The sequence below is a fragment of the Ascaphus truei genome, chromosome 15, assembly GCF_040206685.1.
Source record: "Ascaphus truei isolate aAscTru1 chromosome 15, aAscTru1.hap1, whole genome shotgun sequence".
Lineage (NCBI taxonomy): Eukaryota > Metazoa > Chordata > Amphibia > Anura > Ascaphidae > Ascaphus > Ascaphus truei.
Window position 1 is genome coordinate 39491246 of NC_134497.1, and position 27323 is coordinate 39518568.

General features: G+C 48.5%; 2 protein-coding genes across 5 annotated transcripts; both read right to left on the minus strand.

The window, feature by feature from the left end:
* Positions 1-740: 740 nt before the first annotated feature.
* LOC142466845 (uncharacterized) lies at positions 741-9039 on the minus strand. Of its 2 annotated transcripts, none has more exons than XM_075572363.1 (3): positions 8953-9039; positions 4421-6333; positions 741-1118 (listed from the first exon to the last, which is right to left on the minus strand). In XM_075572363.1, exons 2-3 carry the CDS (start codon positions 4992-4994, stop codon positions 1057-1059), a joined length of 636 nt encoding a protein of 211 aa, XP_075428478.1. In that variant the 5' UTR covers positions 4995-6333; positions 8953-9039; the 3' UTR covers positions 741-1056. The 2 variants fall into 2 exon arrangements, with proteins under 2 accessions (XP_075428478.1, XP_075428477.1); XM_075572362.1 differs by lacking the exon at positions 741-1118 and adding an exon at positions 1606-1823.
* On the minus strand, positions 7084-27323 carry LOC142466834 (uncharacterized). Of its 3 annotated transcripts, none has more exons than XM_075572333.1 (2): positions 27150-27323; positions 7084-10865 (listed from the first exon to the last, which is right to left on the minus strand). In XM_075572333.1, exon 2 carries the CDS (start codon positions 9524-9526, stop codon positions 7217-7219), a length of 2310 nt encoding a protein of 769 aa, XP_075428448.1. In that variant the 5' UTR covers positions 9527-10865; positions 27150-27323; the 3' UTR covers positions 7084-7216. The 3 variants fall into 3 exon arrangements, with proteins under 3 accessions (XP_075428448.1, XP_075428447.1, XP_075428449.1); XM_075572332.1 differs by lacking the exon at positions 27150-27323 and adding an exon at positions 13485-13571; XM_075572334.1 differs by lacking the exon at positions 27150-27323 and adding an exon at positions 13485-14218 and having other exon boundaries at positions 9539-10865.

A 27323-nucleotide genomic window follows, 5' to 3' on the forward strand; every position in this document is an offset into this window, starting at 1 on the left:
TATTTGGGAACAAATCAGAGATTGGATTCAGCGGATTCTCGATTTGGAGATCCCCCTGGACCCGTGGCTGTTCCTCCTGGGCAGACGGATCAAGGGTTTTTCAAATGCGTCGCATAAATTGATCGCGCATTTTGCCACTGCCACGAGATGTGAGATCGCAGCATTATGGAAACAGCAGGAGACACCCATTATCCCTAAGATCAGAAACAGAATTTGGCATGTTTGCCGGATGGAACAATTAACGAGTTTAGTTAATGACTCCGGCACAAATTTTCTAAAAGTTTGGGATCCATGGTTATCCCAAGAAAAAATCCCAGGAGTGGACGCCTCCTCAATCCTGCATTAACTAAATCAAATGCGTTCTCCTTTAAGGACAGATTAGACAAAAAGACATAGTGACGCACAGCCAACGGACATCCCGATAGCCATAGCCAAAGGGAGACTGGGGGTGAGAAGGGTGAAAGAACCTATGTAAAGCTAGTCAAAACTAAAATTCGTAGCGAGGGCCGAGAAATCAGCAGACAACAAGCCTCCACATCCGCTCCAGAACATGGAAATAGACCACCTCCCCCCCACCCACCACCTCCCCCCTCCCCCCCTCTATCCCTGTCTTCATGTCACGTCAGTCTGGTCTTGTTTGTATTGTCTTAAGTAGTCAAGTCTAAATGTGGTCATTATATGTGGTTTGACAAAATTGGAAATGTAACAACGGGCTGTGAGAAATTGGTTGTATTTGTACTTTCCAATAAAAATTGAAAGTTGAAAATCTGTTCTCGACTGGCCGCTGCCTAATTCGCTCAAGGCTGTGCAGCGTTTCCTCGGCTTTGCCAATTATTACAGGAAATTCATCAAAAAAATTTCTTCTATTGCTCTTCCCATCACCGCCTTGACCAAGAAAGGCGCCAATCCCACCTCCTGGTCTCCTGAAGCTATTGTTGCTTTCGAGGTCCTTAAGAAAGCTTTTGTGTCCGCACCCATCCTACGCCATCCGGATACCTCTCTTCCCTTCACTTTGGAAGTCGACGCTTCGGACGTAGGAGCTGGTGCAGTTCTCTCTCAGAGGTCTTCTCCCCAAGAAAGACTCCATCCCTGTGGGGTTTTTTCGCGGAAATTTTCATCTGCCGAAAGAAATTATTATGTTGGTAATCGTGAACTTTTGGCCATTAAAATGGCTCTTCAAGAAAGGAGGCATCTTTTAGAGGGCACTAAGGAACCTGTGGCTATCCTCACCGACCACAAAAATCTACTGTATATCGAAGGGGCCCGACTGCTGGGATCTCGTCAAGCTCGGTGGTCTCTCTTCTTCTCCCGCTTTCACTATACCATTTCATACTTTCCCGGTACCAGAAATGTCAAAGCGGATGCTCCCTCTCGCCAGTTCGCCACGGAAAGTGAATCTAATGAAGCCACGGAACCTATTCTTCCTGCCAAATGCATAATCTCCGCTAATAATTTTGATGTGTTGGACAAAATCAACAAAGCCCAGGCTCACATTCCGAGCAAGCAGCGAGGATGTAGAGGAGCACAGCAGCGTTTCTTGGCAGCATACCAGCTAGTGGATCGCCAAAATGAGGGTAACTCCAAACAGGGATAAGTATTAAAAGGGTACTTTAATGGTCAGTGCCAATGGGTCTGTCGTGCGCGTCAGTGTAGTTGACCAGGTCTGGATGCTTCAGACACTGGAGCCACACGAGGGAGTTATGCCAGGCCACAGAAATAACCGGTGCAGGGAGAGGGGTATGATACTTCACCTGCTATCCTCCGGTTTGGGGCCCACTCTCCTCGTTGGCTCCTGCGTGCCGCCGTCAAGAGGTATCTGGAAACTGGAGGGAAACGGCGCTACTGCGCATGTCCGGAAAAAAGCTCCCAGGGTAATCTTCACACAACTTTATTGAACACACACAGGGCTACACCAGCATCTCCCCCTCTACGCGTTTCACCCTTTCACAGAGGGCTTCGTCTCGGAGTGGGGAGAGGTGGTGACAGCCTCTTAAATAGCCTAAAAGCCCGCGAAAGCGGATTTAAAAGATGTTAACCACTTCAGTACTAAACAGTTTTTTTACAAGAGTCTCATTACAAATGAATCGTCATATATGCATTGTTCCCTTAAGACATCTCTAGGTATATAACATACCAACCCAGGGGATAACCAGATAATAAACATACATAAAGATAAGACTGTTTGGCTGCATACTGAGGGTGTATAAATGCACTTAAAATGCTAGAAACAACACTGCAGGAAAAAACAAAAAACAAAACATTATCCACATTTCTCCTACATGGAACCAAACTAGTATAAATCCATTATTTAAACTTATAAGGACTTCATAATCTACATAAGCCATAGTTATTCAACCCTATGCCGTTTGGCCACGGAGTGCTGGGAAAGGTTTAAAAGCAAGCAAAAGAAAAGGGGGGGGGAGGGGGAGGGGGAGGGATGTGTGGAAAGGGGGGGGGGGGAAAGGGGGGGGGGGGGGGGGAAGGGATGTGTGAAAGGGGAGGGGGGAAGGGGTGTGGGAAGGGAGGGGTGTGGGGAGGGGGGGGGGGGGCGGGAAACCAGACAAACACAAAAGACAAAGCGGAGGATAACAGTAAATTCATAGTTCACATGATTTCATAATTAAATACATGTACATACATGTCTATGGGCATGCATATCTCAGGTCAAGGTTCACTGAATAATTCTAGAGGAAACATCGCAGATCCCAATCCACATTAAGTCCGTTGGGTTGTAGTGTATTTAAAGTGTGTATCCAGTGTGCCTCTCGTTGATGTAAGAGCTTCTTCCTATCCCCTCCTCGTGGGGGGATGGCTATGTGTTCAATTGCACAGCAATGGAAATTATCTACTGTACCCAACGGACAGTTATTAAAGTGAATTGGTACCGGATGTGTCATGTCTTTGTTTTTTATTAACCTAAGATGTTCTAGAATGCGGACTTTCAGGGCTCTACTCGTTAGGCCCACATATTGCTTTTTACATCCGCATTGTAACAGGTAAACCACAAAATTAGTTTGACATGACATGAACGATTTAATTTGATATTTGTGTCTATCCTCTTTGTTGGAGAAATGCGTAGTCTTAATCATTCTAGGGCAAATTTTGCAATGTCCACATTTATAAGATCCAATCAATCTTGGAAAAAATGAACGTTTGGTTTTGCTATCATTAGTTGTTTTCAACATACTGGGTGCCAGCATGTTCCCTAATGTAGGAGCTCTACGAAACACTATCTTTGGTCCTACACACACCATTTTACTCAATAATGGATCTAGGGACAGTGTGGTCCAATGTTTGCGTATTATGGCTTTGATAGAGTTCGCTTGTTCGCTAAAGTTAGTGATAAAGAATGGCGCTTCTGTGTTCACGACAGGTATGTCTTTGGCACTACCCCCTAATGACATGTTGATAAGAGTATTCCTATCCGTATGTAGTGCATGCTGGTATGCCTGCTCAAGATTCGTATCGTCATACCCCCTCGACAGGAACCTCTCTCTCATCTCATCCGCCCTGTGGACAAAGGCCTCCAACGTCGAGCAGTTCCGGCGTAAACGCAGGAACTGCCCCCTTGGAATGCCTCTGACCAGAGGGCGTGCGTGACAGCTTTTTGCATGAAGTAATGAATTCCTGGCATTCTCTTTCCTGAAAATATCTGATTGGATCTTATACTCAATATCTACATATAAATTAAGGTCCAAAAATTGGATTTGATTTTGATTATATGTATGAGTAAATTTCAGATTCAGTGTGTTTTTTGCCAGGTATTCAATAAACTTCAACAGGTCCTCCTCCCCACCACTCCAGATCAAGATCAGGTCATCAATGTAGCGTTTGTAAAACACCACATGATGCCTGAAAGGATTAGAATCTCCAAACACGTGGGACATCTCCCACCAACCCATGAACAGGTTGGCATAGGAGGGGGCAAACGAGGTCCCCATAGCTGTCCCACGTGTTTGGAGATAAAACTGCTGATCAAAGGAAAAGTAATTATGGGTGAGTGCAAATCTAATACTGTCCAAAATAAAGGCTATGTGTGCTGGAGAAAGAGTGGAGTGAGTGTGCAAGAAAAATTCTGTCGCTGTGAGACCGTGCTCGTGTTGAATGATATTATACAAAGAAGCCACATCTAGGGTAACCCAGGTGTAGTTAGGGTGCCAAATAATAGGTGCTAAAAGTGCTAAAACGTGCTTAGTGTCTATAATATGTGAGGGTATGGCAAGAACAAGTGGCTGCAAAAAGTGATCTATGTATTGGGAAAGGTGTTCACCCAGGGAACCAATAGCTGAAATTATGGGTCTACCTGGGGGTGCAATGAGTGTTTTGTGTATCTTGGGCAAGTGATGGAAAATGGGAGTGATAGGATCTGGAGTGGTAAGGAAGTCTCGCTCATTGGGTGTGAGAACGTGTAACATCTCACCTTCATCTAAGAGGTCCTGAAACTCTTTTATGAACTGGGGAGTTGGATCCCTGTCGAGGGTACGATAGGCCTCCGGGTCGTTCAGCTGCCGCTGTGCCTCGGATACGTAGTACTCCCTGTCCAGTACCACTGTTGCGCCACCTTTATCGGCTTTCCTAATTAGGATAGAATCATTATCTTTCAGACATTTCAAAGCTAACCTTTGTTCCGCTGTTAAATTGTCTCGCTGCATGCCCCTGGTCCCTATACCCTTTGCTAGGAGTGAGAGGTCTCTTTCTATGCCCTTCTGGAAGATGTCAATATACTGCCCCCTCATGTGTGAGGGGTAGAAGACTGACTTCCTCTTAAGGCCCGAGTTTACACTCCCCAGAAAATCAACAGGATCCTCTAAGGTATTATTCTCTGTAAAGAGATCCATTAGATCCTGTTGATTGCATTGGTCCTGGAAACCTAGGGAAATGGGGACAGTTTGGTTAGCATCATAAATGGGTAAAGCAATATTAGACACATTATTCTTGGTGCTGAAAAATCGTTTGAGGGTTAACTTCCTCGTAAATTTAAAGAGATCCACCATGGTGGTAAACAGATTAAATGAAGTACTGGGGGCAAATGATAGTCCGAGATGTAAGATGGACAATTCCGCCTGCGTCAATTGATGTTTAGAAATATTTATAACATTGCTGTCCTCAATACTTAAGTTTTCAGTCTCTTTGAGGGCATCCCGCTGCAAGTCCTTCCTCCTGCCTCTTCTTGTCTTTCCTCGTTTTTTGAGGATCTCTGGCTGGCCGGTCGATTTGGGTGCGTCATCTCACCAGGACCTGCTCTCTCATCACCAGAAGACGGGCAGAAGTCACTCTCCGAGAATGAAAAAGATACAGCATGTGCAGTTGACTCATTGTCCCTGTTTCCCTTCAAGATGGATCTATTACCTCCCCCTTCTTTTAGTGGTTTCTTATTTTTTGGTTTACCTTTGCTCCTAGAGGGTAATTTCTGCCACATATAAATCTGATTCACCTCATAATCAGCCTTATCGCGCTCAAATTTCACTTGCTTGTTAAGCATAATAGTTTTCTCCTGTTTATTGAGCTTGCTGGCAGTTTTGGAATCTAGCTCCTTGAAATTTTCCATATGCGAATAGGCTTTTAATTGGTGCTGCAATTCTGCTATTTGTTTGGACACCATTTTGTTTTCTTCAGATTTAAATCTTATTATTAGGTCCATTAACTTAAATGAGCAGTCATTGAGAATGTGGCACCATTGTTGTTCAAATTCCCTATTGGCAAAGCCAAAGGAGGGGGTTTTTGTATGTCGTAACCCTCTGGGGATGCGCTTAACCCGATTGTAATTCTCCATGGTTGTTATTTCCCACCATATGCGTTGCCGTAATAATAGACATTTCTCCAACTTATTGAAATGTGCCCTGAGGTCTGCAGTGTCCTCACATAGTAATTCAGTTGTATTACTGAATATGGCCTCCGCTCTGTGCACACGGTTAGCAGTGTTGCAACAGCTAAAAATAAAATCAGGATCTGGCTCGGATGCAGTATCCATATTGGTGTAGCCCTGTAATTAGTGTGTTTAAGTAAACCTCACGTGCTATGCACGGGTCAAGTCCCAATTGTCAAGCAAATAACAGGGAAGCGTTAGGAAGAGTCCCAGGAGTAATAAAGAACCTGTATCCACGAGCTGCTGACAGAATGTATAGTGCAAGTGCCAATGGGTCTGTCGTGCGCGTCAGTGTAGTTGACCAGGTCTGGATGCTTCAGACACTGGAGCCACACGAGGGAGTTATGCCAGGCCACAGAAATAACCGGTGCAGGGAGAGGGGTATGATACTTCACCTGCTATCCTCCGGTTTGGGGCCCACTCTCCTCGTTGGCTCCTGCGTGCCGCCGTCAAGAGGTATCTGGAAACTGGAGGGAAACGGCGCTACTGCGCATGTCCGGAAAAAAGCTCCCAGGGTAATCTTCACACAACTTTATTGAACACACACAGGGCTACACCAGCATCTCCCCCTCTACGCGTTTCACCCTTTCACAGAGGGCTTCGTCTCGGAGTGGGGAGAGGTGGTGACAGCCTCTTAAATAGCCTAAAAGCCCGCGAAAGCGGATTTAAAAGATGTTAACCACTTCAGTACTAAACAGTTTTTTTACAAGAGTCTCATTACAAATGAATCGTCATATATGCATTGTTCCCTTAAGACATCTCTAGGTATATAACATACCAACCCAGGGGATAACCAGATAATAAACATACATAAAGATAAGACTGTTTGGCTGCATACTGAGGGTGTATAAATGCACTTAAAATGCTAGAAACAACACTGCAGGAAAAAACAAAAAACAAAACATTATCCACATTTCTCCTACATGGAACCAAACTAGTATAAATCCATTATTTAAACTTATAAGGACTTCATAATCTACATAAGCCATAGTTATTCAACCCTATGCCGTTTGGCCACGGAGTGCTGGGAAAGGTTTAAAAGCAAGCAAAAGAAAAGGGGGGGGGGAGGGGAAGGGGGAGGGGGAGGGGGAGGGATGTGTGGAAAGGGGGGGGGGAAAGGGGGGGGAGGGGGGGGGAGGGGGGGGGAAGGGATGTGTGAAAGGGGAGGGGGGAAGGGGTGTGGGAAGGGAGGGGTGTGGGGAGGGGGGGGGGGGGCGGGAAACCAGACAAACACAAAAGACAAAGCGGAGGATAACAGTAAATTCACAGTTCACATGATTTCATAATTAAATACATGTACATACATGTCTATGGGCATGCATATCTCAGGTCAAGGTTCACTGAATAATTCTAGAGGAAACATCGCAGATCCCAATCCACATTAAGTCCGTTGGGTTGTAGTGTATTTAAAGTGTGTATCCAGTGTGCCTCTCGTTGATGTAAGAGCTTCTTCCTATCCCCTCCTCGTGGGGGGATGGCTATGTGTTCAATTGCACAGCAATGGAAATTATCTACTGTACCCAACGGACAGTTATTAAAGTGAATTGGTACCGGATGTGTCATGTCTTTGTTTTTTATTAACCTAAGATGTTCTAGAATGCGGACTTTCAGGGCTCTACTCGTTAGGCCCACATATTGCTTTTTACATCCGCATTGTAACAGGTAAACCACAAAATTAGTTTGACATGACATGAACGATTTAATTTGATATTTGTGTCTATCCTCTTTGTTGGAGAAATGCGTAGTCTTAATCATTCTAGGGCAAATTTTGCAATGTCCACATTTATAAGATCCAATCAATCTTGGAAAAAATGAACGTTTGGTTTTGCTATCATTAGTTGTTTTCAACATACTGGGTGCCAGCATGTTCCCTAATGTAGGAGCTCTACGAAACACTATCTTTGGTCCTACACACACCATTTTACTCAATAATGGATCTAGGGACAGTGTGGTCCAATGTTTGCGTATTATGGCTTTGATAGAGTTCGCTTGTTCACTAAAGTTAGTGATAAAGAATGGCGCTTCTGTGTTCACGACAGGTATGTCTTTGGCACTACCCCCTAATGACATGTTGATAAGAGTATTCCTATCCGTATGTAGTGCATGCTGGTATGCCTGCTCAAGATTCGTATCGTCATACCCCCTCGACAGGAACCTCTCTCTCATCTCATCCGCCCTGTGGACAAAGGCCTCCAACGTCGAGCAGTTCCGGCGTAAACGCAGGAACTGCCCCCTTGGAATGCCTCTGACCAGAGGGCGTGCGTGACAGCTTTTTGCATGAAGTAATGAATTCCTGGCATTCTCTTTCCTGAAAATATCTGATTGGATCTTATACTCAATATCTACATATAAATTAAGGTCCAAAAATTGGATTTGATTTTGATTATATGTATGAGTAAATTTCAGATTCAGTGTGTTTTTTGCCAGGTATTCAATAAACTTCAACAGGTCCTCCTCCCCACCACTCCAGATCAAGATCAGGTCATCAATGTAGCGTTTGTAAAACACCACATGATGCCTGAAAGGATTAGAATCTCCAAACACGTGGGACATCTCCCACCAACCCATGAACAGGTTGGCATAGGAGGGGGCAAACGAGGTCCCCATAGCTGTCCCACGTGTTTGGAGATAAAACTGCTGATCAAAGGAAAAGTAATTATGGGTGAGTGCAAATCTAATACTGTCCAAAATAAAGGCTATGTGTGCTGGAGAAAGAGTGGAGTGAGTGTGCAAGAAAAATTCTGTCGCTGTGAGACCGTGCTCGTGTTGAATGATATTATACAAAGAAGCCACATCTAGGGTAACCCAGGTGTAGTTAGGGTGCCAAATAATAGGTGCTAAAAGTGCTAAAACGTGCTTAGTGTCTATAATATGTGAGGGTAAGGCAAGAACAAGTGGCTGCAAAAAGTGATCTATGTATTGGGAAAGGTGTTCACCCAGGGAACCAATAGCTGAAATTATGGGTCTACCTGGGGGTGCAATGAGTGTTTTGTGTATCTTGGGCAAGTGATGGAAAATGGGAGTGATGGGATCTGGAGTGGTAAGGAAGTCTCGCTCATTGGCTGTGAGAACGTGTAACATCTCACCTTCATCTAAGAGGTCCTGAAACTCTTTTATGAACTGGGGAGTTGGATCCCTGTCGAGGGTACGATAGGCCTCCGGGTCGTTCAGCTGCCGCTGTGCCTCGGATACGTAGTACTCCCTGTCCAGTACCACTGTTGCGCCACCTTTATCGGCTTTCCTAATTAGGATAGAATCATTATCTTTCAGACATTTCAAAGCTAACCTTTGTTCCGCTGTTAAATTGTCTCGCTGCATGCCCCTGGTCCCTATACCCTTTGCTAGGAGTGAGAGGTCTCTTTCTATGCCCTTCTGGAAGATGTCAATATACTGCCCCCTCATGTGTGAGGGGTAGAAGACTGACTTCCTCTTAAGGCCCGAGTTTACACTCCCCAGAAAATCAACAGGATCCTCTAAGGTATTATTCTCTGTAAAGAGATCCATTAGATCCTGTTGATTGCATTGGTCCTGGAAACCTAGGGAAATGGGGACAGTTTGGTTAGCATCATAAATGGGTAAAGCAATATTAGACACATTATTCTTGGTGCTGAAAAATCGTTTGAGGGTTAACTTCCTCGTAAATTTAAAGAGATCCACCATGGTGGTAAACAGATTAAATGAAGTACTGGGGGCAAATGATAGTCCGAGATGTAAGATGGACAATTCCGCCTGCGTCAATTGATGTTTAGAAATATTTATAACATTGCTGTCCTCAATACTTAAGTTTTCAGTCTCTTTGAGGGCATCCCGCTGCAAGTCCTTCCTCCTGCCTCTTCTTGTCTTTCCTCGTTTTTTGAGGATCTCTGGCTGGCCGGTCGATTTGGGTGCGTCATCTCACCAGGACCTGCTCTCTCATCACCAGAAGACGGGCAGAAGTCACTCTCCGAGAATGAAAAAGATACAGCATGTGCAGTTGACTCATTGTCCCTGTTTCCCTTCAAGATGGATCTATTACCTCCCCCTTCTTTTAGTGGTTTCTTATTTTTTGGTTTACCTTTGCTCCTAGAGGGTAATTTCTGCCACATATAAATCTGATTCACCTCATAATCAGCCTTATCGCGCTCAAATTTCACTTGCTTGTTAAGCATAATAGTTTTCTCCTGTTTATTGAGCTTGCTGGCAGTTTTGGAATCTAGCTCCTTGAAATTTTCCATATGCGAATAGGCTTTTAATTGGTGCTGCAATTCTGCTATTTGTTTGGACACCATTTTGTTTTCTTCAGATTTAAATCTTATTATTAGGTCCATTAACTTAAATGAGCAGTCATTGAGAATGTGGCACCATTGTTGTTCAAATTCCCTATTGGCAAAGCCAAAGGAGGGGGTTTTTGTATGTCGTAACCCTCTGGGGATGCGCTTAACCCGATTGTAATTCTCCATGGTTGTTATTTCCCACCATATGCGTTGCCGTAATAATAGACATTTCTCCAACTTATTGAAATGTGCCCTGAGGTCTGCAGTGTCCTCACATAGTAATTCAGTTGTATTACTGAATATGGCCTCCGCTCTGTGCACACGGTTAGCAGTGTTGCAACAGCTAAAAATAAAATCAGGATCTGGCTCGGATGCAGTATCCATATTGGTGTAGCCCTGTAATTAGTGTGTTTAAGTAAACCTCACGTGCTATGCACGGGTCAAGTCCCAATTGCCAAGCAAATAACAGGGAAGCGTTAGGAAGAGTCCCAGGAGTAATAAAGAACCTGTATCCACGAGCTGCTGACAGAATGTATAGTGCAAGTGCCAATGGGTCTGTCGTGCGCGTCAGTGTAGTTGACCAGGTCTGGATGCTTCAGACACTGGAGCCACACGAGGGAGTTATGCCAGGCCACAGAAATAACCGGTGCAGGGAGAGGGGTATGATACTTCACCTGCTATCCTCCGGTTTGGGGCCCACTCTCCTCGTTGGCTCCTGCGTGCCGCCGTCAAGAGGTATCTGGAAACTGGAGGGAAACGGCGCTACTGCGCATGTCCGGAAAAAAGCTCCCAGGGTAATCTTCACACAACTTTATTGAACACACACAGGGCTACACCAGCATCTCCCCCTCTACGCGTTTCACCCTTTCACAGAGGGCTTCGTCTCGGAGTGGGGAGAGGTGGTGACAGCCTCTTAAATAGCCTAAAAGCCCGCGAAAGCGGATTTAAAAGATGTTAACCACTTCAGTACTAAACAGTTTTTTTACAAGAGTCTCATTACAAATGAATCGTCATATATGCATTGTTCCCTTAAGACATCTCTAGGTATATAACATACCAACCCAGGGGATAACCAGATAATAAACATACATAAAGATAAGACTGTTTGGCTGCATACTGAGGGTGTATAAATGCACTTAAAATGCTAGAAACAACACTGCAGGAAAAAACAAAAAACAAAACATTATCCACATTTCTCCTACATGGAACCAAACTAGTATAAATCCATTATTTAAACTTATAAGGACTTCATAATCTACATAAGCCATAGTTATTCAACCCTATGCCGTTTGGCCACGGAGTGCTGGGAAAGGTTTAAAAGCAAGCAAAAGAAAAGGGGGGGGGGAGGGGAAGGGGGAGGGGGAGGGGGAGGGATGTGTGGAAAGGGGGGGGGGAAAGGGGGGGGAGGGGGGGGGGAGGGGGGGGGGAAGGGATGTGTGAAAGGGGAGGGGGGAAGGGGTGTGGGAAGGGAGGGGTGTGGGGAGGGGGGGGGGGCGGGAAACCAGACAAACACAAAAGACAAAGCGGAGGATAACAGTAAATTCACAGTTCACATGATTTCATAATTAAATACATGTACATACATGTCTATGGGCATGCATATCTCAGGTCAAGGTTCACTGAATAATTCTAGAGGAAACATCGCAGATCCCAATCCACATTAAGTCCGTTGGGTTGTAGTGTATTTAAAGTGTGTATCCAGTGTGCCTCTCGTTGATGTAAGAGCTTCTTCCTATCCCCTCCTCGTGGGGGGATGGCTATGTGTTCAATTGCACAGCAATGGAAATTATCTACTGTACCCAACGGACAGTTATTAAAGTGAATTGGTACCGGATGTGTCATGTCTTTGTTTTTTATTAACCTAAGATGTTCTAGAATGCGGACTTTCAGGGCTCTACTCGTTAGGCCCACATATTGCTTTTTACATCCGCATTGTAACAGGTAAACCACAAAATTAGTTTGACATGACATGAACGATTTAATTTGATATTTGTGTCTATCCTCTTTGTTGGAGAAATGCGTAGTCTTAATCATTCTAGGGCAAATTTTGCAATGTCCACATTTATAAGATCCAATCAATCTTGGAAAAAATGAACGTTTGGTTTTGCTATCATTAGTTGTTTTCAACATACTGGGTGCCAGCATGTTCCCTAATGTAGGAGCTCTACGAAACACTATCTTTGGTCCTACACACACCATTTTACTCAATAATGGATCTAGGGACAGTGTGGTCCAATGTTTGCGTATTATGGCTTTGATAGAGTTCGCTTGTTCACTAAAGTTAGTGATAAAGAATGGCGCTTCTGTGTTCACGACAGGTATGTCTTTGGCACTACCCCCTAATGACATGTTGATAAGAGTATTCCTATCCGTATGTAGTGCATGCTGGTATGCCTGCTCAAGATTCGTATCGTCATACCCCCTCGACAGGAACCTCTCTCTCATCTCATCCGCCCTGTGGACAAAGGCCTCCAACGTCGAGCAGTTCCGGCGTAAACGCAGGAACTGCCCCCTTGGAATGCCTCTGACCAGAGGGCGTGCGTGACAGCTTTTTGCATGAAGTAATGAATTCCTGGCATTCTCTTTCCTGAAAATATCTGATTGGATCTTATACTCAATATCTACATATAAATTAAGGTCCAAAAATTGGATTTGATTTTGATTATATGTATGAGTAAATTTCAGATTCAGTGTGTTTTTTGCCAGGTATTCAATAAACTTCAACAGGTCCTCCTCCCCACCACTCCAGATCAAGATCAGGTCATCAATGTAGCGTTTGTAAAACACCACATGATGCCTGAAAGGATTAGAATCTCCAAACACGTGGGACATCTCCCACCAACCCATGAACAGGTTGGCATAGGAGGGGGCAAACGAGGTCCCCATAGCTGTCCCACGTGTTTGGAGATAAAACTGCTGATCAAAGGAAAAGTAATTATGGGTGAGTGCAAATCTAATACTGTCCAAAATAAAGGCTATGTGTGCTGGAGAAAGAGTGGAGTGAGTGTGCAAGAAAAATTCTGTCGCTGTGAGACCGTGCTCGTGTTGAATGATATTATACAAAGAAGCCACATCTAGGGTAACCCAGGTGTAGTTAGGGTGCCAAATAATAGGTGCTAAAAGTGCTAAAACGTGCTTAGTGTCTATAATATGTGAGGGTAAGGCAAGAACAAGTGGCTGCAAAAAGTGATCTATGTATTGGGAAAGGTGTTCACCCAGGGAACCAATAGCTGAAATTATGGGTCTACCTGGGGGTGCAATGAGTGTTTTGTGTATCTTGGGCAAGTGATGGAAAATGGGAGTGATAGGATCTGGAGTGGTAAGGAAGTCTCGCTCATTGGGTGTGAGAACGTGTAACATCTCACCTTCATCTAAGAGGTCCTGAAACTCTTTTATGAACTGGGGAGTTGGATCCCTGTCGAGGGTACGATAGGCCTCCGGGTCGTTCAGCTGCCGCTGTGCCTCGGATACGTAGTACTCCCTGTCCAGTACCACTGTTGCGCCACCTTTATCGGCTTTCCTAATTAGGATAGAATCATTATCTTTCAGACATTTCAAAGCTAACCTTTGTTCCGCTGTTAAATTGTCTCGCTGCATGCCCCTGGTCCCTATACCCTTTGCTAGGAGTGAGAGGTCTCTTTCTATGCCCTTCTGGAAGATGTCAATATACTGCCCCCTCATGTGTGAGGGGTAGAAGACTGACTTCCTCTTAAGGCCCGAGTTTACACTCCCCAGAAAATCAACAGGATCCTCTAAGGTATTATTCTCTGTAAAGAGATCCATTAGATCCTGTTGATTGCATTGGTCCTGGAAACCTAGGGAAATGGGGACAGTTTGGTTAGCATCATAAATGGGTAAAGCAATATTAGACACATTATTCTTGGTGCTGAAAAATCGTTTGAGGGTTAACTTCCTCGTAAATTTAAAGAGATCCACCATGGTGGTAAACAGATTAAATGAAGTACTGGGGGCAAATGATAGTCCGAGATGTAAGATGGACAATTCCGCCTGCGTCAATTGATGTTTAGAAATATTTATAACATTGCTGTCCTCAATACTTAAGTTTTCAGTCTCTTTGAGGGCATCCCGCTGCAAGTCCTTCCTCCTGCCTCTTTTTTCCGGACATGCGCAGTAGCGCCGTTTCCCTCCAGTTTCCAGATACTTTAATGGTCAGTGCAAAAAAAACAATGGTAGGAACGCACCTACGCGTTTCGTCCGTAAAGGACTTTCTCAAGGGAATTATCACTATATCAATGAGCTATCTATGGTGATGCACCAAAACACCACTTACCTATCTACGACATCACATTCCGAGCAGGTTCAGGGTACCAGAAGGGCGCTTATACGCAGCTCCACGGTTTCGCTACAAGATTCTTCTTTGGGGTCATTCCTCTAGATCTGCCGGTCATCCAGGCTTCAAGAGGACAGCGGATCTTATTAAACGGACATTTTGGTGGCCGAGGATGAACAAAGACATTTTTTACTTTACTAGTGCTTGTCCTGTATGTGCCCAGAGTAAGACGCTCCACCACAAGCCCTCTGGCCTCCTCATGCCTCTCCCCATTCCGGAGCAACCCTGGAAACACATCTCGATGGATTTCATTGTCGAACTGCCCAACTCCAAAGGAATGAATACCATTCTTGTTGTAGTAGACAGATTTTCTAAACATTCACACTTTATTCCCCTCAAGGGTCTTCCTAATTCTGCTACTCTGGCCGATGTTTTTTCCAAGGAAATTTTCAGATTACATGGCGTCCCAATTTCTATTGTCTCTGACAGAGGGTCTCAATTCATCTCTAAGTTCTGGCAGGCGTTTTCCCAGAGACTCGGAATTTCTCTCCTTTTTTCTTCTGGATATCATCCTCAGACCAATGGATGAATCAAACCAAGAAAGGATGAATCAAACCCTAGAGCAATATCTCAGATGTTTCGTATCGGAGTCACAGGACAACTGGGTGGACCTGTTACCATGGGCCGAATTTGCAATCAACTCTCTCAAAAATGAGTCTACCCAAGAGTCTCCCTTTTTCATTAATTTTGGCTTTCACCCCAGCAGTCTTCCTCTCTTTTCTCCCCCTTTTGGCATTCCTGCAGCTGACTCTCATGTTACGACCCTACAGAACTCTTGGAAAAGGATCCTCAAATCCCTACAATCTGCTGTTGCCAAACAAAAAACCAAGACGGATCTTCATCGCCAACCAGGTCCCTCATTCAAGCCTGGTGACAGAGTGTGGTTGTCCTCGAAGAACATCAGGCTTAAAACTCCATTTCCTAAACTGTCACCAAGATTTCTGGGCCCATTCAAAATCGTAAAAAAAGTCAACCCAGTCGCTTATCGTCTTGCTCTACCTCCCACCATGAGGATTCCTTCTGTATTTCATATCTCCCTGCTTAAGCCTTTTATACAGAGCTCGCATTTTCCGGACCCTTCCCGTAAACCCAACCCAGTGTCCACCCTAGGACAACAAGAGTACGAGGTCCAATCTCTCATTAACTCACGCAGGTCTAAAAACAAGCTCCAGTTCCTCGTCCACTGGAAGGGCTATGGTCCGGAGGAGCGTTCATGGGTACCGGCACCTCACATTCATGCTCTGAAACTCCTCCAACAGTTTCATCTAAAATTTCCCCAAAACTGTGGCTGGATCGCTCGGAGATCGATCCTCAAGGGGGGGGGGGGGGGGTACTGTGACAGTTCAGGGGATTCCTTCCCCTTCATGTGTCCCTGACGCCCCACGCTCGCCTATCCTCTCTGTTTCTTCCCCTGCCAGCCTCCCTTCCTTTACCCACACCTGTCCCTCTCCGGCAGCCTCTGACGTCATCCCAGCACCACTGCTCGCTCCCCGCAAGACTCGCGCACCCGCTCGGTTCCCGAGTCCCTGCTGTGGCGTTCCCCACTCTCAGCCCCCCTCGGTCTCTGCTCCTATCCCCTTACCTCCGGCGGCTGTCCCCTCCGTTCCACCCTCGTCCTCTGTGGGTGTCCCCGCGGCGCTCCGCGTGCCTCATGACGCAGACGGTGCGCGCGCACTCTCAGATTACAGAGGGCACACGCACCTCTTCTAGGGTTTTTCAGCCTCCTGGCTCCTCCTCTCATGCCCTGCAGGCAATCTCTCTCACTGGCTCCCGTCTCCTCCTCTTCTCCTCCTCACCTATCCCTGCTGTCTCCCACTTCACCTTATGCTCCTCCTCTCTCTCCTATTGGTGTTCCCTCCTTTATAACCCCTGTCTGTTCTCTCATTGCTCTGCATAGCTCTTGTTACCCCTGTGTGTGCAGTCCTATGCTTGGCTCTCCTCTGTGTTCCAGCTTGTTCCTGCTCCTGCTTATCCCTGGATTTCCCTGGTTTGACCTTTGCTCGTTCTGGACTACTCTGCTCTCTGTTGCCCTTAAACCCTGCCTACGAACTCTACCTTGCTGACCTTTGTGACCCCTGGAATCTGGCTTACGAACTTGACGACTCTGACTTCTGGATCCCTGGACATTGGCGCACGGACACCGCGAGATCGGGAGTGTGGGGGCGGCCATTTTAGTAATTGCGCATGCGCACAGGTGCGCATGCACAGTGCAAGGAGTGTGGCGGCCATCTTTGGATGGCTCTGCAGACCCAGCCGCGGGACTACATTTCCCAGAATTCCTAAGGTGAGGGACGGTGCAAGGGGGTTTCCTGAGCCAATGGCATTGGCGCAGAAAGGAGAGACAGGATATCCTCCGCAAGCAGGGAGTGGGCGAGGCAGTCCTGATGGAGGAGCCAAAAGGAGATGATAGTGTTCAGGGAGCAGTGCTTCCTGGGATAGGCACACCCTCCAAACAAGAGGTCCATCAGTGGGCTGTGGGGTTCCAAGAGTCTCCCTGACACGTGGTCGCTGTGGGGACGTTCCTTGCCGGCACACCCCACAGCAGGTCTTTGCCTCCCTAAGACAGTTTCCTGGTTTAGCCGGAGCCCGGCTCCTAGGCCTAACGTAGGACCATACCTACCGTTGGAGTATAGTCATTGTTGCTGACGGCAATGAGTTAAGTGAAGATGATGGCCTCTGGGCCCTGCATTTTCTAGAAGCCATGCCCACGAGTTGTCCGTAGATATACTCAGACCTACCAATACCAATGGGGGCTTTCAGTTTGAGACCAACACCTGAGGTACCCTTGCGGGCTCAACTACCACCACCTCCGATATCCCCAATGGGAAGACACAAGCCCGAAGTCAGTCCACAGCGGACGGTTGGATTGCCGTAGTAGATGCTCGTCAGGAAGCACGGACGTCGAGGAAGTATTACAGAGATTAGCTGACAAATTTGCGCAGTCCGCCCAGGGTCATCTCTATCGCAAGCTCAAAGCCTTCTCTGGGGTGCGGCCCACGCCGCTGTGAGAAGAGGAGTTTGCAGAGTGGAGAGACCATGCAGTGCAAGTGCTGCCGGAATAGACTAGCATGGATGCTATCAAGAGACAGCGAATCGTGCAGTGTCTACGGCCCCCGACCGCCAATATAGTGCGATTGTATCATGAGTGCCATGCAGAGGCCGTTGCCCAAGCTCTGATTCGGGCCTTAACCAAAGCCTATGGCACTAATAACGACCCTATTGCGTTGCTGGCCCAGTTCATGCCCTCAAACAAAAGGAGGGGGAAGAATTATCGGAATTTCTTCGACGACTGCAGCTGGCGCTTTGGACCCTACTCAACAAGAATGTCTTCTGCGTGGCTGATCTAGATGATTATCGAACCAAGAAATTCCTGCTGGCGCATCGCTTACACACACCCCTGTAGCCAAGATCTGCTGCACTCTCTCTACAGAGAATCCTCCTAACTTAGAGGATCTCATGGATTAAATACAAGATCAAGAGGTCATTCTGCAGTTTCAGACTCCCAAGACGTCCCGGGAATCCTGCAAAGGGAAGAGTAAAGCCACCCCATCCAAGAAGTCTAGTGTGAAGGACAATTCTGAGGACAATACTTCCCACGGTCCTTCACGAAAGACGCCTCGGAGCTTGGCTCCTAACGTGGCTTCAAGGCGACCCGAAGCAACCGTCGCTTTAACTGCCATAAAGAAGGTCATGGCCTTCACAGTGCAGTCGGCAGAACAGCCGTCCACATCCTCAGATAGTGCGCCTGTGCTTAGCCCCGAGCCTATCCGGGCATTTCTGCAAGAAGCTGGTTGTCACGGACGTGCTTGCCACAAACTGGGTCCGGACCGCGGGGCTGTGGTGGGGATGCATATACACCGACCTTAGGCCATGGAGTCAGGTCTGTAGTGCAGATTCCGTGGTCAAACATAGCTGGTTCAGGATTAGAGAAGGCAGAGTAATCCGTGGACAAGCTGGGGTCAGGATTGGAGATGGCAGGGTTAACGATTTCCAGGCTGGGATTCGGCAACAGGAAGGCAGGTGTGTAATGCTTCAGCGTAGAAGCTGCAGCGCGGGAGTGGCCTCTGCATAAGGAGCGGGAGCGGCCCATGATGCAGGCCCCTGCAAGGGAAGAATGCAGACTGCCTAGGGACACTGAAGGTTAGCACTGGGATGCAGCGCTTCAGCACAGGAACCAGGAAGCAGGCCTCTGCAAGAAGGAAATGCAGCAGGCTACAGAAACAGGCCTTTGCAAGGAGGATATGCAGCAGGCCGCAGGTACCAGGAAGCCGGCGTCTGCAAGGAGGATATGCAGCAGGCCGCAAGTACCAGGAAGCAGGCCTCTGCAAGGAGGATATGCAGCAGGCCACTGGAACAAGAATTGGCTAACGCAGGTGTGTTTGTGGCAAACACAGTACATCTAAGTGAATCTTGGTTTATGCTCAGCAATGAGGAAAAGGGAGAGCCCAGTATAAGAAGGGCAGGGAGCCAAAGGACAGGGGTGTGAGGGAATTCCTCCAATGACGGAGCACAGAGACAGAGCTGCAGTGATTGCAAGCACAGGTGATACTGATTGCAGATTTAAGGGGAAGTTGTCTAGAAGCTGCAAAGTTCTGTAAGGAATGGGTTTCAGCCAAACCCAGGAGCTGATTCCTTACAGTACCCACCCCCTTCAGGCAAGAACTCCGGGCGAGCAGGGTCACTCAGGGATCTGGGTGACATAGAATTGTTTCTGAACTGTCTTAGGCGGGAAGTAGACCCGTAATCCACTAGTTCATTAGGGAGTACCATCTTTAGACATGAGAACGGTGGTCCTGCAATTCTTGGCACGCAGAAAGCATCACAGAACGATTTTGAAATCCAGAGCTGTGGAAAAACAGGAGATTCCAGAACAGGAACGTCAGAAAGGCACAAGCCAGGTGCCCGGTCCCCAGTAATAGTCCCAGAGTACAAGACGAAAGACACAGATTGTTGGTCGAATGTAGCAGAGAAGCCTTCTGGAATGGCAATAGTTTGCTCAAATAAGCACGTAGATATTTGTGAAAATGTTTTACTCAAAGGGACACTGGGTGGTGAGGGTAGAGGGCGGGAGTGCTTACTGAAAGATACTGATACAGGGCCCCTGATGAAGCATACTCTGCGAAATGCATAGAGTCCTGATTGTGAGCAGTTAAGCCAAGCGGAGGGAACCCCGACGGTCTGAGTCATCACTTATAGACGCCGACCACAGCAGCGACGGGAACGCGGAAGTGCCGGGTGAAGAACAGCGCAGAGAGCTGACAGCGCATCAACCCCACTGCAGAAGCCTAGCTATCCACGGGACCACTACCTCCATTGGTGTTATCCCGAGAAGTGTACCGTACAAATGCCCTGGCAGAGGGTTACTATGTGAGTGGCCCCCTGTTGCTGTTTTGTTATACGAATACATTTAAGACAGTCTGCGCTATCGTGGGTCTCTTTGATTTCGTTTTTATATCTTACTAGCTGAGAGACCCGGCGTTGCCCGGGATGTAAATGCATAATAGGTAGTATTATTTATAAATCGTGGAACAATAGGTGACTGTTTGTTGTAAAGGTTGGATAATAATATTGAAAAGAAAGATGGAAGAAAATGTAATACGATGTTGTATAAAAATGGTTTATTGTAACCACACCACAGTACAATGTATATTTTGGTGCCATAAGTGATGTAAAAATCTGAGTCGTGTGTCCTGCTAGGGTGTGAGGCGGCGGGTGGCGCGTGGGTTGTGAGTGCTGTGTGCGAGTGGGGGTCCTGCTAGGGTGTGAGGCGGCGGGTGGTGCGTGGGTTGTGAGTGCTGTCTGTGAGTGGGGGTCCTGCTAGGGTGTGAGGCGGCGGGTGGCGCGTGGGTTGTGAGTGCTGTCTGTGAGTGGGGGTCCTGCAAGGGTGTGAGGCGGCGGCTGGCGCGTGGGTTGTGAGTGCTGTCTGTGAGTGGGGGGTCCTGCTAGGGTGTGAGGCGGTGGGTCAGTGATGTCGGTGCGTAGGGGCGGGAGGCAGCAGGTGTGTGTGGCGGCAGGTATGTGTCGAGTGTGGCGGGTGTCTGTTGAGTGCGTGCAGCGGCTGTGAGGCGGTGGGTGAAAGGCAGAGGCGGCCGGAGTAAGGGCGGGTGAAAGGCGAAGGGCGGCGGGAAGGGGAGGAGGGGGTGGAGGAGGGGGGCAAGGGGTGGAGGAGGGGGGCAAGGGGTGAAGGAGGGGGGCAAGGGGTGGAGGAGGGGGGCAAGGGGTGGAGGAGGGGGGGGAAAGGGTTAGAGGAGGGGGGGAAAGGGTTAGAGGAGGGGGGGAAAGGGTTAGAGGAGGGGGGGAAAGGGTTAGAGGAGGGGGGGAAAGGGTTAGAGGAGGGGGGGAAGGGTTAGAGGAGGGGGGAAGGGTTAGAGGAGGGGGGGGAAGGGTTAGAGAAGGGGGGGAAGGGTTAGAGGAGGGGGGGAAGGGTTAGAGGAGGGGGTGGAAGTGTGGGAGGGGGTGGGAGGGGAAAGGGGAAAAAGAGGTGGAGGGGGGGGGAAGAGGAGCGATGGGGGGGGAAGAGGAGCGGAGGGGGGGGTGGAAAGGGGAGCGGAGGGGGGGTGGAAAGGGGAGCGGAGGGGGGGTGGAAAGGGGAGCGGAGGGGGGGTGAAGGGGAGCGGAGGGGGGGTGAAGGGGAGCGGAGGGGGGGAAGGGGAGCGTGGGGGGGGAAGGGGAGCGGGGGGGGGAAGGGGAGCGGGGGGGAAGGGGAGCGGGGGGGGGGAAGGGGAGCGGGGGGGGAAGGGGAGCGGGGGGGAGGGGAGAAGTGGTGGGAAGGGGAGGAGGGGGGAGGTGGTGGAAAGGGGGAGAAGGGGGGAGGTGGTGGGAAGGGGGAGGAGGGGGGAGGTGGTGGAAAGGGGGAGAAGGGGGGAGGTGGTGGGAAGGGGGAGAAGGGGGGAGGTGGTGGGGAGGTGGTGGGAAGGGGGGAGGTGGTGGGAAGGAGGAGGAGGGGGAAGGTGGTGGAAAGGGAGAGAAGGGGGGATGTGGTGGAAGGGGGAGGAGGGGGTAGGTGGTGGGAAGGGGGAGGAGGGGGGAGGTGGTGGGAAGGGGGAGGAGGGGGGAGGTGGTGGGAAGGGGAGGGGGGAGGTGGTGGGAAGGGGGGGAGGGTGGAGGTGGTGGGAAGGGGGGGAGGTGGTGGGAAGGGGGGGGGGAGGCGGTGGGAAGGGGGGGAGGCGGTTGCAAGGGGGGGGAGGCGGTGGGAAGGGGGGGGAGGCGGTGGGAAGGGGGGGGAGGTGGAGGGGAGGTGAAGGGGGGGTGGAGGGGAGGTGAAGGTGGGGAGGTGAAGGGGGGGGTAAAGGGGGGGTGGAGGGGGGGGTGGAGGGGAGGTGAAGGGGGGGTGAAGGGGGGGGAGTGGAAGGGAGGTGAAGGGGGGGTGGAAGGGAGGTGAAGGGGGGGGGTGGAGGGGAGGTGAAGGGGGGGAGGTAAATGGGGAGGTGAAGGGGGGTGGAAGGGAGAAGTGGAGTGAGGGGAGGTGAAAGGGGGTGAGGGGAGGTGATGGGGGGTGAGGGGAGGTGATGGGGGGTGAGGGGAGGTGAAGGCCGCTCACTCAGCCGTCCGGCAGGTCCCACGTGGATCTGAGGCGGGAGGCAGCGTGTTGTGGCCGCTCTCCCGCTGTGTCCCGGGCGCTCGCTCCCCCGCTGACTGTAGCGGCGCCGGGGGGGGGGGTATCGGGGAGACACTGACACTGGAGGGGAGGGGGGGTGGAGGGGAGGGGAGGTGAAGGGGGGGTGGAGGGGAGGTGAAGGGGGGGTGGAGGGGAGGTGAGGTGAAGGCCGCTCACTCACCCATCCGGCAGGTCCCACGTGGAACTGAGGCGGGAGGCAGCGTGTTGTGGCCGCTCCCCCGCTGTGTCCCGGGCGCCACCATCTTGGGCACTCGGCGCCGCGAGGCAGCCTGCCTGGCCACTGGCTGTTCCCCCGCCGGGGAAGGGGTGAGTTGTAGCGCCGGGGAGGGGGGGGGCATGTATATGTGTGTGGGGGGGGAGAGGTGGGAGATATAGAGGGGGGGTCTCGCACGGCCGCTGACACTGGGTGGGGGGGGGGGGGGGGGCGCTGAAGGGCTAATAATAGTGTGTGTGTGTGTGTGTCCCGCTGACTGTAGCGGCGCCGGGGGAGGGGGGGGGGGTCGGGGTGAAAGCGCGGGAGACACGGGGAGAGGAGGAGGTGCGCGCGGGTGCTGCTAACACTGTGAGCCCCGTGTGTGTGTCCGTGTGTGTGTGTCCGTGTCCGTGTCCGTGTCCGTGTGTGTCTGTGTGTGTGTGTGTGTGTGTGTCCGTGTGTGTGTGTGTGTGTGTGTGTCCCTGTGTGTGTGTGTCCCGCTGACTGTAGCGGCGCCGGGGGAGGGGGGGGGGTTGGGGTGAAAGCGCGGGAGACACGGGGAGAGGAGGAGGTGCGCGCGGGTGCTGCTAACACTGTGAGCCCCGTGTGTGTGTCCGTGTGTGTGTGTCCGTGTCCGTGTCCGTGTCCGTGTGTGTCTGTGTGTGTGTGTCCGTGTGTGTGTGTGTGTGTGTGTGTGTGTCCCTGTGTGTGTGTGTCCCTGTGTGTGTGTGTGTGTCCCTGTGTGTGTGTGTGTGTCCCTGTGTGTGTGTGTGTGTCCCTGTGTGTGTGTGTGTGTCCCTGTGTGTCCTTTGGCCCGTCACTCCGCATCAGGCCAATGAGAGGTGTGCGGGGGCGGGCCAAGGGACCAATGAGATTTCCCCTAGGGACACTGGACATCCAGGCAGGCAGCAGGCATGCATGCATGCAGGCAGGCAGGCAAACATACAGTGCTTTCACTAATATAGTATAAGATACGGGAGACAAGGGGAGATTCAACCCATAGCAGTCTGCATCATGATGTAAACCTTTGCCTGAAGTCTGAGAAGTGTATCGATGCCCTGACAGAGGGTTACTATGTGAGTAGCCCCGTTTCTGTGTTACTTCACGAGTTTCATTTAAGACAATCTGCGCTATTGTATGTCTCTTTGTTTCTGTTTACTGTACATATCTTCTATGGGAGACAAGGGGGAATTTTAACCCCTAGCTGTCTGTTTCATGATGCAAACCTTTGCCTGGTCTTGAGCCAGCATACATTATTTTATGTGAGTGTACATTTTCTCAGCGTTTTACCAAGTTGTGCTTCATTATAATTATTACACTATTCTGTATTATTTTTTTTTCAACTTCAATTTTTATTGGTCTTCAACATAAGTACATTATATCACAACCTCTTGTACTGTGTACCAACCATTTGAGACAATACCACAGAAGACATACAAGACATCTACTAGGGGACTACTTACGACATTGGACGTGACTTACGAGACAAACCAGACGGCGGACATGGGGGGCAAACAAGAGGTTGGGGGCAGGGGGGAAGGGATGAGGGGTGGCAAATGCTTCCTTTGCCTGGATTCTGGTTTCTTCTCCGGTTCCTCATTTGTTTTGTATTTCTTAAAGGGTCTATCCGCCTATTCCATGCTCCGTTCCTGTCATCATGTTGTTAGTACCGTCGTTACCGTTGGGCCTACCTGTCCGTTATTGCGTAGTGCTGGGACTCTTACCCTCAAAGGAGAACGCATTTGCTATTATCAAAGAAATATTTCAGCGGCATCCACCCCTGGGATATCTGTCTGGGCCAACCACGGTATCCAGACTTTTAGAAAATTTAGGCCGGTGTCATTAACCAGACTCATTAATTGCTCCATCCGGCAGACATACCAAATCCTGTTTCTAATTTTGGGGATGATTGGTAGTTCATTTTGCTTCCATAATGCTGCAATCTCGCATCTCGTGGCAGTTGCGAAATGCGCGATTAGTTTATGCGATGCATTCGACAGACCCTGGATCCGTCTGTCCAAAAGGAACACCCATGGGTCCAAGGGGGATCTCCATATTGAGTATCCTTTGTAACCAATTTCTAATTTGTTCCCAAATCGGGACCACTTTTGTGCAAGACCACAGCATGTGCCGCAAATCAGCCACTTCCCCGCACTGTTTTGGGCAGAGCGGCGAGTAGCCCCTGACAAATTTGGTCAGTCTTGATGGGGTGTAATACCACCGCATAAGGACCTTATATGCGTTCTCCTTTAAAGTGGTACAAATTGAGCTTTTTGCTGCTGCTTGTAGGATCCTGTCCCATTCCTCGTCCTCTAACGTCTCCCCTAAGTCAGATTCCTATTGTCTAATGTAATTGAGTCTCATTTCGTTAGGAGTCTCAGGACAGATCGCTTCCCTGTACATTCTAGATGTGAGTCCCCTTGTGTCCGTTCCTCTAGAACACAGCTGCTCAAAATTCGTTCTAGAAGGTCTAATTGGGGATTTGTTATAGAAATCTCTGATCTGGAGGTATCAAAAGAATTCCCTGTTTGGTATATCCTTCATGGATTTAATTTGTTCAATTGTTTTGATAAATTATCTTCCCTCCAGATCCTTAAGGCGTGTAATGCCCGACTGAATCCAAACTAGTAGATTATTTCTATTCATCCCTGGAGCGTAATCCAGATTACCGATAATCGGTGTCATGAGAGTTTTTGGAGGTTAGGTTACAACTGTTTTTAGAGACCTCCCATACCCGTAATGAGTTGACTGTGGTCTGAAGCGGTATTTCCATCTTACCCACTCCTTTCTTAGGTAACCAAATCAAGTTGTGTAATTCGATTGGTGCACAGCAGTTCTTCTCCAGATCTACCCATCTTTTTAAATTTGGGTCTGTGTGCCATTGGATAATTTGGCTCAATTGGGCCGCTTTGTAATAAGCCAACAAGCAAGGTACTGCTAGTCCTCCCTTTGTAGTGGGCCTCTTCAAGATACCCTTTGAAATTCTTGGGTTCTTCTTATTCCAAATAAATTTCATTATTTGTGACTGTAGGGAGAGGATGTCCGCATTTACTATAGGTATGGGCAAACTCTGGAACAGATATAACATCCTTGGGAGGAGGTTCATTTTCACGCTATGTATCCTCCCAATCCATGAGATACTACCCCTCATCCATGTCCTGAGATCCTCCCCCAGAGTCTTTATCAACCTGGGAAAATTGGCTTTGTATATTGTTTTGTAATCCCCTGTGATATATACCCCTAAATATTTGATAGCGGAGGCTTGCCATTTGAAATTAAAGTTTATCTCTATCAATTTTTCCGTCTCTTTGGAAAGATTGATATTGAGGGCTTCCGATTTAGTTTGATTGATTTTGAATCCCGAAATTTGGTTGAATTTACTCAAAATCCCCAAAACATTGGGCAGGGATGTGAGAGGTTTTTGATAATGTTAAAATCACATCGTCTGCATACAAGGCAATCTTATGCATCTGGTCAGCTGCCGAGATTCCCGTTATGTCTGGGCTGTTTCTAATGTGCGCTGCTAGGGGCTCGATACAGAGAGCAAACAGCAGTGGGGACAACGGGCAACCCTGCCTTGTGCCGCTTTGTATATTAAATTGATCAGAGGGGAAGCCCTGATGTCGCACCCTTACCGTCGGGCCCTCGTATAGCGCCAAGATGGCTCCTAATAGGCATCCTTTGAAACCAAATTCACCCAGAGTTTCTTTAAGGTAGGGCCAATCTATCCTATCGCTAATTGGTAAGTAAGGTATCTGGCTTGTTTGCTTTTTCGTAGAATTTAGGCCTTGACCATGCCATTTCCTTCTCGGCTTGGGAGGAAAGGAGGAGATTGAGTTTTGTTTTAGTGTCTAATAACTGTTTCGGAATTTGTTCCTGTTTGCTCATTTTGTGAAGGGTTGAGAGATCTGTTAATTGTCTTTCTAGGTCTTTAATCTTTTTTTCTCTTTCCCTTTTTCGTTTGGCGGCCAGATTCATTAAAATCCCCCTAAGGGTCGCTTGATAGGCTTCCCACAGTGTGGTGTGTGACGCCACACTCCCCTCATTCTCCTTAAAATATTCTTTAATTTTGTCCCCCACCTCTCTTTCCATATCCGGAACCTTTAGTAAAATCTCCTTTAGCTTCCAGTTCGCTCGAGGTCTGTCTAGCGGTATTAATGTGCATCGCAGCTCAATTGATGCACGATCAGACCATGAAATATCATGTATTTCTGAGCAGGAAACCCCTGGAGCCAGTCTATTTGACACAAGGAAGTAATCTATCCTGCTGTAACTGTTGTGGGGGTGAGAGAAGAACGTGTATTCCCTCACCCCCTGATGTTGTTCCCTCCATATGTCCAGGAGTTGGCACTTTTCTAACCCCTTAGATATTGTTAGTAAGTCCTGTCTGTGGGCCTTGTTAATGTTAGTACATCTGTCCAAGTCAGTGTTAAGTGCTCGGTTTAGATCACCTGCCAGAATGATGTTTCCTTTTGCTACTTTGTGTAACTTGCTAAAAAAATTGTTGAAAAAATCTGTTGCCTTTTCGCTTGGGGCATAAATTGCTGCTACTGTGATGGGGTGATCTTGTATCGTCCCTGTGACTATGATATATCTACCCTCTCTGTCCATATGTGTTCCGTCAACTAGTAAAGGTATTCTGTTATGGATTACGATGGCCACCCCTCTTTTTTTAACCTGTGCCGAGGACAAGAAACTCATCCTGAAACCTTTGTCTAGAAACGTGGGGCTGTTATTTCTTGAAAAGTGTGTCTCTTGTAAAAATAGAATTTCTGCACCCTTACGTTTGTAGTCCCTAAATGCAACCTTTCTTTTTGCTGGGCTATTAAACCCCTTGACATTGTGTGAGATTAATACTATGTCCTTACTCATTTATGGTCTTCTGCCTTTTTTTCTGCCGCATTCTTTTGTTTCTCTTGAGGGATTTTCCACTTCTGAAACCGCTATCCTTCATCGCTGTTTTCTTCCTGCTACGCCCCTCTGTGGAAACAAGGAGTGGGGAACACACATAAGGGGAAACCTGGGAGTACATAAACACAAAA

Bases quoted from the DNA above. Each gene is read 5' to 3' on its own strand.
- LOC142466845 (XM_075572362.1), bottom strand. From the start codon at position 4,994: ATGGTGGATCTCTTTAAATTTACGAGGAAGTTAACCCTCAAACGATTT. The intron at 1,824-4,420 runs GTGAGATGTTAC...GTTTCCCTCCAG, and splicing joins TCAGGACCTCTTAGATGAAG to TTTCCAGATACCTCTTGACG.
- LOC142466834 (XM_075572333.1), bottom strand. From the start codon at position 9,526: ATGGTGGATCTCTTTAAATTTACGAGGAAGTTAACCCTCAAACGATTT.